General features: G+C 41.6%; 1 protein-coding gene across 3 annotated transcripts in view; it reads left to right on the top strand.

Moving 5' to 3' along the window:
* LIMK1 (LIM domain kinase 1) overlaps positions 1-12126 on the top strand; it is a 183424-nt gene extending 171298 nt beyond the window's left edge. For all 3 annotated transcript variants that reach the window (XM_075335372.1, XM_075335371.1, XM_075335373.1), the window contains one exon: positions 4823-12126. In XM_075335372.1, the coding sequence (XP_075191487.1) occupies positions 4823-4985 (163 nt within the window). In that variant the 3' untranslated portion in view covers positions 4986-12126. The remainder of the gene's footprint in view (positions 1-4822) is intronic.
* Positions 12127-14908: the final 2782 nt, after the last annotated feature.

The following is a 14908-nucleotide window of genomic DNA, read 5'->3' as shown; positions in this document are numbered from 1 at the left end:
TTCTATTGGGCGGCCGCTTAGTGACGCCGAACGAACCTCCCCTTTAAACGAGAGATTGTTCGGGGGCCAAAGCGACGTCGGTGAACAGGTAATTGCGTGTGACGCTGCCGTAGCGATATTGTTCGCTACGGCAGCGATCACCCCGTGACGCAGCGTGTAAAGCCCGCTTTATGCATCATTTAAGTGGTTGGCCACCACTAGACAAACCCTTCTTAAAGGGAACTTGTCATCAGATTTGTCCCTTATTAGCTGTGGCCACAGCAGTAAGCTCTTTTATACAGCATTGTAGAATACTGTATATAAGAGCCCAGGCCACTCTGTATAACATAAAAAACATCTTTTATTATACTCTCCTGCTGGACGGTCAGGTCCAATGGGCCTCGCTGCTCCTGGTCAGGCACCTCTTCTCTTCTTTCCATTGCCGGCGTCCTTCCCAGCTCCGTGTAGATGACGAGTTCTACATCATCCACACAGAGGCCTCCCTTGCACTCCTGCGCATGCACATTTCTCTCTTGGGGTGTCTGCTTTTCTGGAATGTCACGAGCTCAATGTGACATGGCACCCTCAAACCATTCCAGCAAAATCTGCACTATAATATAGTGCTCCTTCCCTTCTCAGCTTTGCACTGTGCTTCAAAAGTAGTTTTCACAGAAATTGCACAACAAATTGCACTTTTTGTTTTCTCCTATTACCCCTTTTGAAAATGAAACACTTGGGGTGAAAGAAACATTTTATTGGAAAAAATGGGAATGTTTCATTTACCCAGCCCAATGTTCTACAATTCTGTGAATCACCTGTGGTTTAAAAATACTCACTACATCCTTAGAAGAATTCTTTGAAAGGTGTATCTTCCAAAATGGGGTCTCTTGTACGGGGATTCTGCTGTTTAGGCATGTCAGGAGGTCTGCAAAAGCGACATGGTGTCCGCTATCTATTCCAGCCAACTTTGCACTCCAAAAGTCAGGTAGTGCTCCTTCTGTTCTGAGCACTCCTGTGCACCGAAATAGTCGTTTTCCACCATATATCGGGTATCAGAATACTCAGGAGAAATTGCACAAATTTTACAGTCCACTTTCCCCTGTTACCTTTGTGGAAATGCAAAATATATGACGAAAGGGAAGTGTTGCATAACAAATAATATAACCCTTTAAAAAGTCAATCTTTAATATTAAATACACGCTAAAAATTCCAAAAACCCAGTGCAAATGACACAATATAGAAAATGAAAAGAAAAAGGGGAGGAGGGTAAGATTCTCACCCTAATAGAGATATACCTCCCTCCTGTCCTCTACGTATCGCGGGGGTCGGCACCCTAAAATGATAGGAATGTGGTGCCCCCACTTGGCGATGGCTGTCCCTGTGTAAACCCTAGTATGCCCTCACAAAGATCATAAATCAGAAGGCATATAGGCAGGGTAAGCTTTATTTAGTGGACAGGGTACGAAACGCACATATAACCATCTATCTGTCAAGATGTCAAACAATGCATATGTGTACAGAGGTCCAGTTGCCCTCCTATATCACCTCAATCAAGAGGCATACACAAAAGATTCACCGTAATCATTAGCAGAATTCACACTTGTTGCATAAAGTGCAGAGTGCATATGACTCACAGAGTGATCATGCAGCAAGAAGTGCATATAGTCCACTTCGCATTTCATACAAAATGAATGTGGTACACGTCAACAAAAAAAGTGCCAATGCATGTCATGCCCTAGATACTGGGCAGCCATTTGTTAAGGACACTTCTCATCCAGAAGTCACAGGTGCGTCTCAATACTGGTAAGAAATCTTCTCATACAGAGGTCACAGGTGCGTCTCAATAATACCTCTAAATCACCTCAAAAAATGAATGAAAAAGGGAGGATGGTAAAGTTCTCATCCTAAAAAGATGCACCTCCCTCCTGTCCTCTACCTACCGCGGAGGTCGGCACCCTACAATGGTACGGATATGGCGCCCCCATTCGGCGACGACTGTCCCTGAAGAGGCCCTATTCAGCCCTTACAGAAGGTCATGAAAATCAAGGACAGGTAAGCAAGGTATACTTAAAGTAGAGAACAGGATAAAAAGACACACATATAACCCTCTATCCAGCCGGATATCAGATACTGGATATATATGAAGGGGTCCACAATGATACTATAATATCCAGGACCTCAATTAAACCTCCAATCAATAATGGGGTCAGGCCTTATTCAAAACTGATGCTCCAGTAAAAAGACTCACCTCTGGTTGCTCTCTTATATACTCTCAATTGTGAGACGCAAAAGCCAGAACCACAATGATAATCAGCAAATCAATACACTTGTTGAATAAAGTGCAACGTGCATATGACTCATAAAGTAAAGTGCTGATTCAATGATATACAGTGCCTACAAGTAGTATTCAACCCCCTGCAGATTTAGCTGGTTTACACATTCGGAATTAACTTGGCATTGTGACATTTGGACTGTAGATCAGCCTGGAAGTGTGAAATGCACTGCAGCAAAAAAGAATGTTATTTCTTTTTTTATTTTTTTTTTAAATTGTGAAAAGTTTATTCAGAGGGTCATTTATTATTCAACCCCTCAAACCACAAGAATTCTGTTTGGTTCCCCTAAAGTATTAAGAAGTATTTCAGGCACAAAGAACAATAAGCTTCACATGTTTGGATTAATTATCTCTTTTTCCAGCCTTTTCTGACTAATTAAGACCCTCCCCAAACTTGTGAACAGCACTCATACTTGGTCAACATGGGAAAGACAAAGGAGCATTCCAAGGCCATCAGAGACAAGATCGTGGAAGGTCACAAGGCTGGCAAGGGGTACAAAACCCTTTCCAAGGAGTTGGGCCTACCTGTCTCTACTGTTGGGAACATCATCCGGAAGTGGAAGGCTTATGGAACTACTGTTAGCCTTCCACGGCCTGGACAGCCTTTGAAAGTTTCCACCCGTGCCGAGGCCAGGCTTGTCTGAAGAGTCAAGGCTAACCCAAGGACAACAAGGAAGGAGCTCCGGGAAGATCTCATGGCAGTGGGGACATTGGTTTCAGTCAATACCATAAGTAACGTACTCCACCGCAATGGTCTCCGTTCCAGACGAGCCCATAAGGTACCTTTACTTTCAAAGCGTCATGTCAAGGCTCGTCTACAGTTTGCTCATGATCACTTGGAGGACTCTGAGACAGACGGGTTCAAGGTTCTCTGGTCTGATGAGACCAAGATCGAGATCTTTGGTGCCAACCACACACGTGACGTTTGGAGACTGGATGGCACTGCATACGACCCCAAGAATACCATCCCTACAGTAAAGCATGGTGGTGGCAGCATCATGCTGTGGGGCTGTTTCTCAGCCAAGGGGCCTGGCCATCTGGTCCGCATCCATGGGAAGATGGATAGCACGGCCTACCTGGAGATTTTGGCCAAGAACCTGCGCTCCTCCATCAAGGATCTTAAGATGGGTCGTCATTTCATCTTCCAACAAGACAACGACCCAAAGCACACAGCCAAGAAAACCAAGGCCTGGTTCAAGAGGGAAAAAAATCAAGGTGTTGCAGTGGCCTAGTCAGTCTCCTGACCTTAACCCAATTGAAAACTTGTGGAAGGAGCTCAAGATTAAAGTCCACATGAGACACCCAAAGAACCTAGATAACTTGGAGAAGATCTGCATGGAGGAGTGGGCCAAGATAACTCCAGAGACCTGTGCCGGCCTGATCAGGTCTTATAAAAGACGATTATTAGCTGTAATTGCAAACAAGGGTTATTCCACAAAATATTAAACCTAGGGGTTGAATAATAATTGACCCACACTTTTATGTTGAAAATTTATTAAAATTTAACTGAGCAACATAACTTGTTGGTTTGTAAGATTTATGCATCTGTTAATAAATCCTGCTCTTGTTTGAAGTTTGCAGGCTCTAACTTATTTGCATCTTATCAAACCTGCTAAATCTGCAGGGGGTTGAATACTACTTGTAGGCACTGTATATGAAAAGTGCATATGCTAACAAAGTGTAAGTGCAATAAGGTTCTGAGCAGCCAAACAATGTATAATGAGGTAGTCAAATAAACACTTATCGTGCGGAGGTCACATGTGCGTCTCAGTGATGCCTCTAAAATGCCTCAACGCCTTTCTCCATCAGTGGATCATCAGGAGGCTTGATAGATAATCTGCCAGGCGTCAGCAAGATAGCATGATGTCATGATAGAAGGGGGGGGGGGCAAAATGCAAAATTTGAAGCTAAAACAATATTTTTGTTTGTAAAAGTAGAATTTTCATTTTATTACTTTTGGGTATTTTCTGGCACATAGGCCCTTCAAAGTCACTTCAAATGTCATGTGATCCCTAAAGAAATTGATTTTGTAAATGTTGTTAGAAAAATGCAAAATTGGTGATAAAATTGTAACCCTTCTAACTTCCTAACAAAAAAAAAGTTTTAATATTGATGCTGATGTATAGAAAACATGAGAGAAATGTTACTTTTTGGTCAGATTGACGATATTTTCATAAATAAAAGCAAATCGTATCAACCAAAATTTACCACTGACATGAAGTACAATGTGTCACGAAAAAACAGTCTTAGAAGCACTGGGATCCATTAAAGCGTTCTAGAGTTATTACTTCATAAAGTGATACTGATCAGAATTGAAAAATTTGACGTAATCTGTAAGGTAAAAACAGGCTAGAGGGTGAAGGTGGTTAAATTCAGTGTGTTTTAATTATTGAAGGGGCAGCTTGGTAGCACTGATGCCTTGAAGGACTCAGGTGCAGGATTGAAGTCCAATCAAGGGGCCATCAGACAGAAGACATTTTGAACATCATTTTTTTTTTTACTCTTTTACAGGCCAAGTTTCTCGACCCTCCAGCTCTGGTTGGATTCACTCCTCAGGCACTTGAATTTGCAGCTTCCTCTTAGCGCTCATCTTGAGCAGCTGGAGAAAGGTTTCTGGGAAATTTACAGAAGAGGAGATTGTACCTTGCATGCACACCCAGAAGTCCCGGAATAGCATCAACTTCAAGGATGAAGAACCCCCCTGCTGGAGATATCCTAACGTGTGTGTATTTGTGGGGAGCTCATACTGCTTACCTTGCACGGATTAGGGATCACATCCCTACATCCCTGATTTAAGAATGGCTCCTGCTGTGCCAGAAGTTGTTGCCACTGACTGTGAGCATTGAGGGGAAGCCAAAGATGTTGTAGTTCCACTGGGTGCCTACTGAATTAAGGAAGCTTAGAATGGTTCTAGGACTGGCGGAGATGAACCTGGCTTTTTTAATGTGGCACTTTGTAAACTATTTACATCTTTAGTAATGAGTATATTTTGTCCTTCAGGGCGTCATTTCATCACATCCTGCCTGCATGACGCCCTTTTCTGTTAGCCATCTTGTTCAGAGGAGCATTCAGCACCTTGTGTACATACCTCTCTGTATATTTAGACTATTTAGACTGTGCATAGCTTTCTGTACATATCCTCCCAATGTCGACTGTGACTTTCGCCTATTGTCCTTGAGTACTTGTTCTTGTTGCCAAGAAGGGACTACTGCTTTTCACTGTCGGCCCAAATCAGGCTTGGTCTCTGTGATAGAACCTTAATGCGCTTGGGCAGAGAACAGAGAAGAATCGCTGTAGTAGACTTCCATGTCTTACACACAAAAGACATCTTATCATTTGGTTTAACGCTATATGTCTAGACACTTAGCACTTATAGATTGGTTCTCAGCTTTTACAAACCACCAGCATTCTTATATGTACACATCGTGACTGTTGATATATGCAGCACCATCGGCAACTATATACGGCCTAGTGCGAAGATGATAATATACTGGCCTCTTCTGTGTTTGTTTTACTATACCTACTGTTCTGATGTGACTATATACCATATATACAGTTAGGATTATTACCGAAAGGCCAGTATAGTGCACACATCTTATGTAATAAATGTGCAGCTATTAGAGATGAAAGCTTAGCTGCTGTAAATCATCTGAGGCTTTTTCAGGCTTCCTTCCCATGTTTGCCGTGTCCTATAAGTGCACTTCATCATGATTTCGTTTTTGTGTATACCGCCCCCTAGTGTGCATTTTCCTCAGTGCAGCAGTTTTGCACATTTGAAATTAAGCCCTATTTTTGCCTTATATTATGTATGAGGAAAATGTTTTAGTTTGTACTACATTAATGCAATTTCTCAGACACATTATTGGCCTTAGATTGTACATTTGAGTTCCTAAAGATGTTTCACCTCCTCCTCACCTCAGAGTTAAAGATACACCTGTTATTACTGAATGTAGGTTCGCAGAGTCTGAAATTGTAGGACTCTTGCGACCCAAGCTCCTTTTGTACACAAGAGGACCCCATTGTGCTGGCATCTTAATCAGTAGGACAAATTGTCAGAAATAAATTGTCAAACTGTCTAAGCGTGAATTCACACGTAGGAGATTTGTTGTAGTCTGTGACTGTCCCACTCATCGGGATTCCATGTGCACCCATCAAACTACCCTATTCAGATGTATGGAACTGATTTTCAGTCACAAAACATTTCTGCAGCAAATTGACTGCCTTTGAATATCCCTAAATGCTGCCCATGGATGTGGGCAGCTAAACCCTCTTCTTATAGATGATGTCTGGAGTGGATCGGAAAGGTAGAGCTGATTCTGAAATTGTCTGCCCCGTCATGAGATAGTGGAGACTCCGTTAGGCCTGCAACACACATCCGTGCCGCCGGTACGTGTTTGGGACTTTTTGACACGTACCGGCGGCACGAACACACGTGCACCAATGTTACCCTATGGTAACAGGCACACACACGTAAAGCCACACGGAACGTGTGTCCGTGTGGTTTGTACATGTGTGCGTTTTTTTACACGGATGACATGTCTGCGTTTCGCCGGCATCACGCAGACACGGACCCGCTAAAGTCAATGGGTCCATGTCTGCACGTACGTGACATGGACCATGTACGTGTGCTGTCCGTACGGTCCGTGTGCGTTTTTTTTTTTTTATAATGGTGAAACGGCTCAAAACACACAGACTGCACACGGACATGACACGTACGTTTCTCACGCATACACGGCCATTCAACACGCATGCATGGCAAGCATACGCTATCACACTGACTGATGTCATACGTACCGGAGAAATGGACTTCAATAATGGAACACGGACCCGAAAAACGGACCTCGAGACGCGCACGTGTTTTCTGTGGACGTGTGTCTCAGGCCTTAAGTAGACTTTCTTGTCTTACGCTAAATTCACACAAATAATGTACGTATCCTATTTTATTCTTGGACATTACACTGACCCATAGTTTCATTGATCCATAGACACATTAGTTTTAAAAATGGATCCTTGTGTCCGGTGAATGAGACTCAGAGCATGTCCTGTTCCCATTGGTTTTGCAGTTCAGACTCGGCCATTAAAATTTATGGGGATCCCTCAAATACAGATGAAACACAAAAGACAGACCTTGTACTTTAGTTTTCCATCCAAGTTTCATCTGTTTTTAACTGATACATTAAAGGTAATGATGAGCGAATACAAAATATTCAGGTTCGGGTTATTCATACCAAATACCAAGTACTATTCCATTATTCGTCACGAATAATGAACCTAATGCAAGTCAATGGGGAATCCGAGTATATTGCTAGGAAAACTTAAAAAAAAAATGCTCGGGTTCCCCATTGACTTGCATTAGCTTCAATTACCGTATTCATGATGAATACTGGAATAGTACTGAGTATTCGGTAAGAATAACTTGACTATTTAGTTTTCGCTCATCATTAATTAAAAGTCAATGGATTAAAAACACTCAACCAGTCTACTTGCTTGAGTGACAAAAAAAGGAAAAAATGGAAATAAGTAGGATGGCACCTTAAAAAAAGATCAGTCTGTTTTTCTCTCGGGTGGTAGCAATCACATGTGTGAATTTAACCTTACAAACAAAATACAATATCAAGTCAATGTTTTATTTCTATACACTGAGCACCTATAGATTGATTCTCAGGTTCAAAAACTGATTATAGCAGAAGGGAAATCAGCAGATTTTAGAGATTTTTGCCATCGGTTTTTGTCGTCCAGCAAGCTAAGACCTCCAAACCTACTTGCCAGCACTCCTGATTTTGCTGGAACAGTCCTACAAATTTAGTCGCAGAATGAGTGTAGCTTAAAAGCAACTTGTCAGGTCCCTTATGCCCTCCAAGCCAGCAGTATTTACATGTCCAAATTCCCTTCCTAACCAGCCCAGCATAACATCATTATCTAAAATAAAGCTTAAAAAATGTATCACTTTTGTTTTTCTTATTGAAACTAGGCCTGTGACTAGTCAGTGCTTATTCAGAAGCTGGGTGAAATGTGTCCTGCCTTCAGAGGGCGCACAGCACATGATCCAAAGTCTTCTGCACTTCCGACCATGCACAGTGCACCTCTGAATCCGGGAAGTGTACACCTAGCTATAGAGGCACTCTGCACATGAGTGGAAGTGCAGAATGCTTTGGATCATGTGCAGTGCGACCTCTGAAGCCAAGCCAAGTACACCCAGCTTCTGAAGCGGCTGAAATGAAATGCGTACATGTGCGGGATTTCCGAGAACTGGTGGTGATGCTGCTCTTGGAAATCATGCTATCACACCCACAGGGGCGTGATAACACGTAAAAAGGACCAACTAGTCAGGGGAACTAACGCCACTGCGACTAGTCACAGGCCAAATTTGTCTAAGAAAAACGGAGGTAATAAATGCTTTTTTAATTTAGAGAATGATGTTATTCAGGGCTGGTTAGGAAGTGAATCAGGACATGAAAATGTAAATGCTGCTGGCTTGGAGGGCATAATGGACTTGACAGGTTCCCTTTAATAAACCCAAGCCTACACTTGGACACTTTTTTCAAGTGCTCACATGCGCTCCCGGAGTGGGCTTAAACGTCCCAAATTAGCATTATAATTATTGATAAGCATTCCCAAGCCATTAAGGTAATGGACCAGGTGATGGCCTTTCAGCTTCAATTGGCTTCAATGAAATATTTTCTTATCTCTAAGGGAAAAACCTATTGATATTGGAAGTGTAGTGCACCTTTAGCCCCAGATATTATAATTAAAGAGCTATTCCCATCTCCAAAATCCTATCCCAATATGTAGTAGGTGTCATAATAATAATAATATTAGCAAATACCTACAATTAGAAATGTAGTATAGTTCTCCTGGACCTTCAAGTAATTCTTCTAACCTTTGCCCAAACGATTGTTTGGTCTTGGACCACCATCAATGATATATTTGAAAGTACAGCATATCTATGAGATGTCAGAAGAAATAGGTCAGCTCCCGATAATGTTTCCACTCTCCCTATCATCTATAAAAGAGGGTAAATAAAGCAATCAATGAATTCTAGAAGACAATCACAGGTAATAGCCATGATACAGATGCCATGTGACGACATGTCGTAAACCAGTTTCAACTTATAAGACACATAAGCACATGTAGAGAAACCCACTGACCATTGCAGACTGTAAGAGAGACATTATTTTTATTGTACATTCTGATGCAGCTTCCCAAACACTGGTGTTATCCCCATTAAATATGACTTCTGTTACATAGAAGGCTTGTTATGCTATTACTCACTAAACTTACATATACAACCATATAGTGACCTCCTGCTACGTGCATCTCCAGAACTCCGATTTTTTTGTACTATTTTAGGAAATTCCTACTAACCAATAGTACATTGTATTGTGTACAAATCTCAGAAAGATACAATCAGGAATCACTATGAACATTACAACATTAACCTGTCTAGATTTGTGTTAGCGATCATAGATAATCTCATGTGAATGTAGAATCCTCACTATGACTTCATATGTCGCCAGGTTAGGTTGGATTTTATCATGCCCAATCCTACTATTAATGACTTAGGAAAGTTAATAGATTTATCTGATAACCACTTATCTTAGTCCCTCCATAGAAAATTAAACTGTCGTTTTAGAAGCGCCAGACAGGCATATTTATAGAGAAATATGGCGAAATATTTCTTTGTCTATTGAGGTCTATCACAATATTCAATAGACCTGCAGCACTCAACCAAATGTCAACCATTTGCCCTTTTACATTGCGTTCTTATCTCCGTTTAGTGGTCCCTTCACTGCTTCCGTCCGAACCGCCTGAAAAACGGGTTTCAGACGTATGCACCGATGGGGCCATTGACTGTAACCGTGCAGATGCAGTCATCGTGTGCTCTGTTGTGAACCATTTTCGGGAGTATACGCAACAGGAAGTGGAAAACCAGATTCAGTCTACTACGTCTTGTTGTCCACCTCCAGAAAGCGTATACTCCCTAAAATGGTGCATAACAGAATACACGGTGACACCGTCTGCACCATTATAACCATTATAGTCAATGGCCCCGTTGCAGCGTGCGTCCGAAACCAGTTTTGCGGAAGACTTCGGATGGAAGCCCTGACAGGACCACTGACACACAAACCAGGCTTCATACCAGTGTAGATCTATATTTCTAACCTAAATATAGAAGCTGCAGTCCACATTAGATAAGACCAGTGGTCCTCGAGACCCTTCACAGCTTCCAGCAAAATGGGAGGAATTGATCCTAATAAATAAAATAATTTCTTACCAGTTGCATAATATGCAGTATTAGCCACACAATTCTGTTTCCATTATGTGCAGGTAACTAATGTAGATTGCCCAGGTCTGAACACAACTTTTTTCATCTAACTACAGCAGATGTAGCGTTAAATACGGTACTTCTTTAATATATTATGTTGAAGATCAGAGTTTTGTCTTTATGACATCTGCAAAGATAGAGTTAAATTCTAAATTTTTTGGCCTCCATTAATTACCAAAAGGGGACAATTAGGACCAAACTGCATAGGATTCATACACTGTACTAAATTATAAAACGTAATGCAGTAAGTTCCTAAGTGCCTTCTAGTGGAGGTTATCTGCACTAAGAATCTTAAGCTTTAAAGGGAATATGTCAGCAGGTTTTTGTTACCTCACCTGAAAGCAGCATGATTTAGGCGAAGAGGACCTGATTCCAGGAATGTATCACTTCGATTACTGGATGCAGCAGTTGTGAGAAAAACACAGTTTTCTCTACTGCAGATGTAGCAGTGCTCTGACTGCTGAGCACTGTATAATCCCACTCACAGTTCTGATTGTTTGTCTTTTGTATACACTGTATATTGACAGAACACAGCTAATCTATGGTGATGGTGGATTATACAGAGCAGTTGTCTAGGAGGCAGTGACAACTAGTAGTGATAATCCCCTGCTGATAAAACACTTATTTTATTGAAAGAATATATAACCTAGTAAGTGATGCTTTGTTGGAATCAGTGTATTTGTCCAACGTTATGCTCCTTTCAGAATACATATTTAAAACCTAATGACATATTCCTTCTAACTTGAAAAGGGTTCTCTAAGAATTTGTCCATAATAATAACCCCCGTCACATATTTCAAACTGCAATCCCTTGTAGATACACCTGCAGCTAGAATGCAAGTTGTAGAAAAACTGCTTGGAGGAGCATTCTGAGCAAATAAAACTTATCGTCCCGCTCAGCCTGACAAGTTACAACTGGACCTGGAGAAGGGCTTAAGCATGAGAGAGAAAAAAACCTCATTGGCCTACAGAGCAGAACGGGCTTTTTTTTTTCTCCTGCTTCAGTTCTGCTTTGTGCCAAGTTTTAAACCCATTCTGCTCAATCTGTCTCTGCCATTTCACTGAAAAACAATTTACAACTGAGCACAGAGTAGGTCTAAAGCAACAAATACAGGGAGTTTGAAGCTCTGTATCTGGCAAAAATAAGCTTGGACCCCTGTAAAAAGATAATATTAAGAGATTCATTGGCAGAGAATGTTGGCCCTAAAAATAAGAAGATGATAAAAGTTGACGTTCACTTTCAGGTTTTCTTGAAGATTCAGTCACGCTAACACTGCTTACGTATGTGAAGAAGTGAAAATCTCTGTGTAGCTAATCGTTGGTTGCAGGTAGATCACATTGCACACTTTTTGTACTGTATACTGTTGCGCTCAGAAACTACTGTACTCTGCTTTTAGAAAAATATGTACGTTGTTCTTCACAAAGAACTTGTCAATTTTCTGTTTAATTTTGCTGCAAAAGATCAATCGGAATACATGACGTTGTCCCAGCATCTGTGTGTTCTGTGTGTTTATTTGTATTTTAGAGGGGAAAAATACAGAAAAAGTAATGTAGAAACTGTTAGATCCCAGAGTTGGTATCAGCATAGGTAAACCTGGCCAGATGTTAGCTGGGCTTGGTGGGTCCATGGTGTTGTGGGAAAATATGCATTACTCAAGTTAAACAAAGGGGGGCATCAACACTGATTTTACCCCTAATATCTGAAGCAAGCCCTGGTTAGACCAACACATTCAGTTCACACGGAGGGAAACTTTTTTGCCAACGTCAACCATTTAACTTCAGGTTTCAATTTTTACAGTGGGGCCTTCAAAGATGAAAACTTTGTACACACGGATCATGGATAAGCCGGTACTGTTCTAGAGGGGTTTTTTCTACCAAATTACAATACAATATATGCAGTCAAGATCATGTCATGTCCTCTGACATGTCATATGGAGGCAACTGAACTGCTCCATTATGCATTGATTTTACATGCTACAGAATAGGCCGATTGCACACAGCTGTGTGACCTGCATGGACTCAAAATGTTGTAGAAGAGTATGTTTGAACCTTTGTAATTGCTTCCCACAGTTGTCGCTAACATTGCCTGCGTACCTGTCTAATAATCCTCTACAGCATGGTGAAGAATCAACAACAAGTGGGACACAATACTGAAGTTGTACAAAATGTTTTGCTTGTTTTAAACTTTTTTAAAAAATAAATAACTGAAAATTGGGGCGTGCAATATTATTCGCCCCCTTCACTTTCAGTGCATCAAACTCACTCCAGAGGTTCATTGAGGATCTCTGAATGATCCAATGTTTTCCTAAATGACTGATGATGATAAAAATAATCCCCCTGTGTGTAATCAAGTCTCTGTATAAATGCACCTGCTCTGTGATAGTCTGTGTTCTGTTTAAAGTGCAGATAGCATCATGAAGACCAAGGAACACAACAGGCAGGTCTGTGATACTGTTGTGGAGAAGTTTAAAGCCGGATTTGGTTACAAAAAGATTTCCAAAACTTTAAACATCCCAAGGAGCACTGTGCAAGCGATCATATTGAAATGGAAGGAGTTTCACACCACTGCAAATCTACCAAGACCCGGCTATCCAGCCAAACTTTCACCTCAAACAAGGAGAAGACTGATCAGAGATGCAGCCAAGAGGCCCATGATCACTCTGGATGAACTGCAGAGATCTACAGCTGAGGTGGGAGAGTCTGTCCATGGGATAACAATCAGTCGTACAGTACACAAATCTGGCCTATTATAGAAGAGTGGCAAGAAGAAAGCCATTTCTCAATGATATCCATAAAAAGTGTCGTTTAAAATTTGCCACAAGCCACCTGGGAGACACCAAACGTGGAAGAAGGTGCTCTGGTCAGATGAAACCAAAATCAAACTTTTTGGGCACAATTCCAAACGATCTGTTTTCGCGTAAAAGCAACACAGCTCATTGCCCTGAACACACCATCCGCACTGTCATGGTCGTGACAACATCATGGTTTGGGCCTGCTTTTCTTCAGCTGGACAGTGAAGATGGTTAAAATTGATGGAAAGATGGATGGAGCCAAATACAGGACCATTCTTGAAGAAAACCTGTTGGAGTCTGCAAAAGATCTGAGACTGGGACAGAGATTTGTCTTCCAACAAGACAATGATGCAAAACATAAAGCAAAATCTCCAATGGAATGGTTCACAAATAAACGTATCCAGGTGTTAGAATGGCCAAGTCAAAGACCAGACCTGAATCCAATCGAGAATCTGTGGAAAGAGCTGAAAACTGCTGTTCACAAACGCTCTCCATCCAACCTCACTCAGCTCTAGCTGTTTGCAAAGGAAGAATGGGCAAGAATTTCAGTCTCTTGATGTGCAAAACTGATAGAGACATACCCCAAGCCACTTGCAGCTGTAATCGGAGCAAAAGGTGGCGCTACAAAGTATTAACTTTTTTTTTTTTAAATTCTTTATTTTAAAGCCAAACTCGTATCAAACAATACATCCCCTGCTCCCAACTGGGACGCAGGTATTATTACAGAAATGACGGTAATATATATACAAACAGTCAGCACACATATGCAATTCCCATCTCCACTACTACTCAAGTCTGGCCCAGTTTACATCTTTTATAAGCCGACCCAACTTTAGGGAAGTAGGGAGAAGAGCGAAGAAAAAGAAGTCAAAGCCTGAAAAAGATTGAAGGCCTGTAGAGAAAGAGAGAAATAGAGAAAGGGGTGGAAGAAGAAAGCAGGAAGGAAGATCGGGGAATAGTGTGGAAAAGGAAAGAAGAGAGGGGGAGTAAGAAAGAGAGAAGGAGAGAGAAAGAGAAAAAAAAAAAAAAAAAAAAAAACAAAAAAAAAAAAAACAAAAAAAAAAAAAAAAGGGGGGGTAAATCACTACTCCTGAGGTTCCAAGAGCAAGTCCGCATATTCCGCCGAGTAGGTGAACTCCATCCATGGAAACCATGTCCGATAAAAGTCCTCCTGGCGATCGTTAATAGAGGATGTCAAATCCTCCATGTACATCAGATCGTTAATCCGCGAGACCCACTGTGTCACCGTGGGGGGGGTAGTAGACTTCCAACCAAGCGGGATGCAAGACCTGGCCGACATGACCAGAAATCTAAGCAAAGATCGCCTATATTTAGAGACCGGGAGTTCGGAAAGCTGTAGAATGAACAGCTCCGGACCCAATGTCTCAGTAGTACCGGTCACTCGTCTGATTACCTCCCCCACTTCTGACCAAAACCGCTGCAACGAAGGGCAGGACCAGAAAATGTGCATAAAATCACC

Source organism: Anomaloglossus baeobatrachus, chromosome 2 (assembly GCF_048569485.1).
Source record: "Anomaloglossus baeobatrachus isolate aAnoBae1 chromosome 2, aAnoBae1.hap1, whole genome shotgun sequence".
NCBI classification, from domain to species: Eukaryota; Metazoa; Chordata; class Amphibia; order Anura; family Aromobatidae; genus Anomaloglossus; species Anomaloglossus baeobatrachus.
This window is presented reverse-complemented; position numbering and strand designations above follow the sequence as displayed.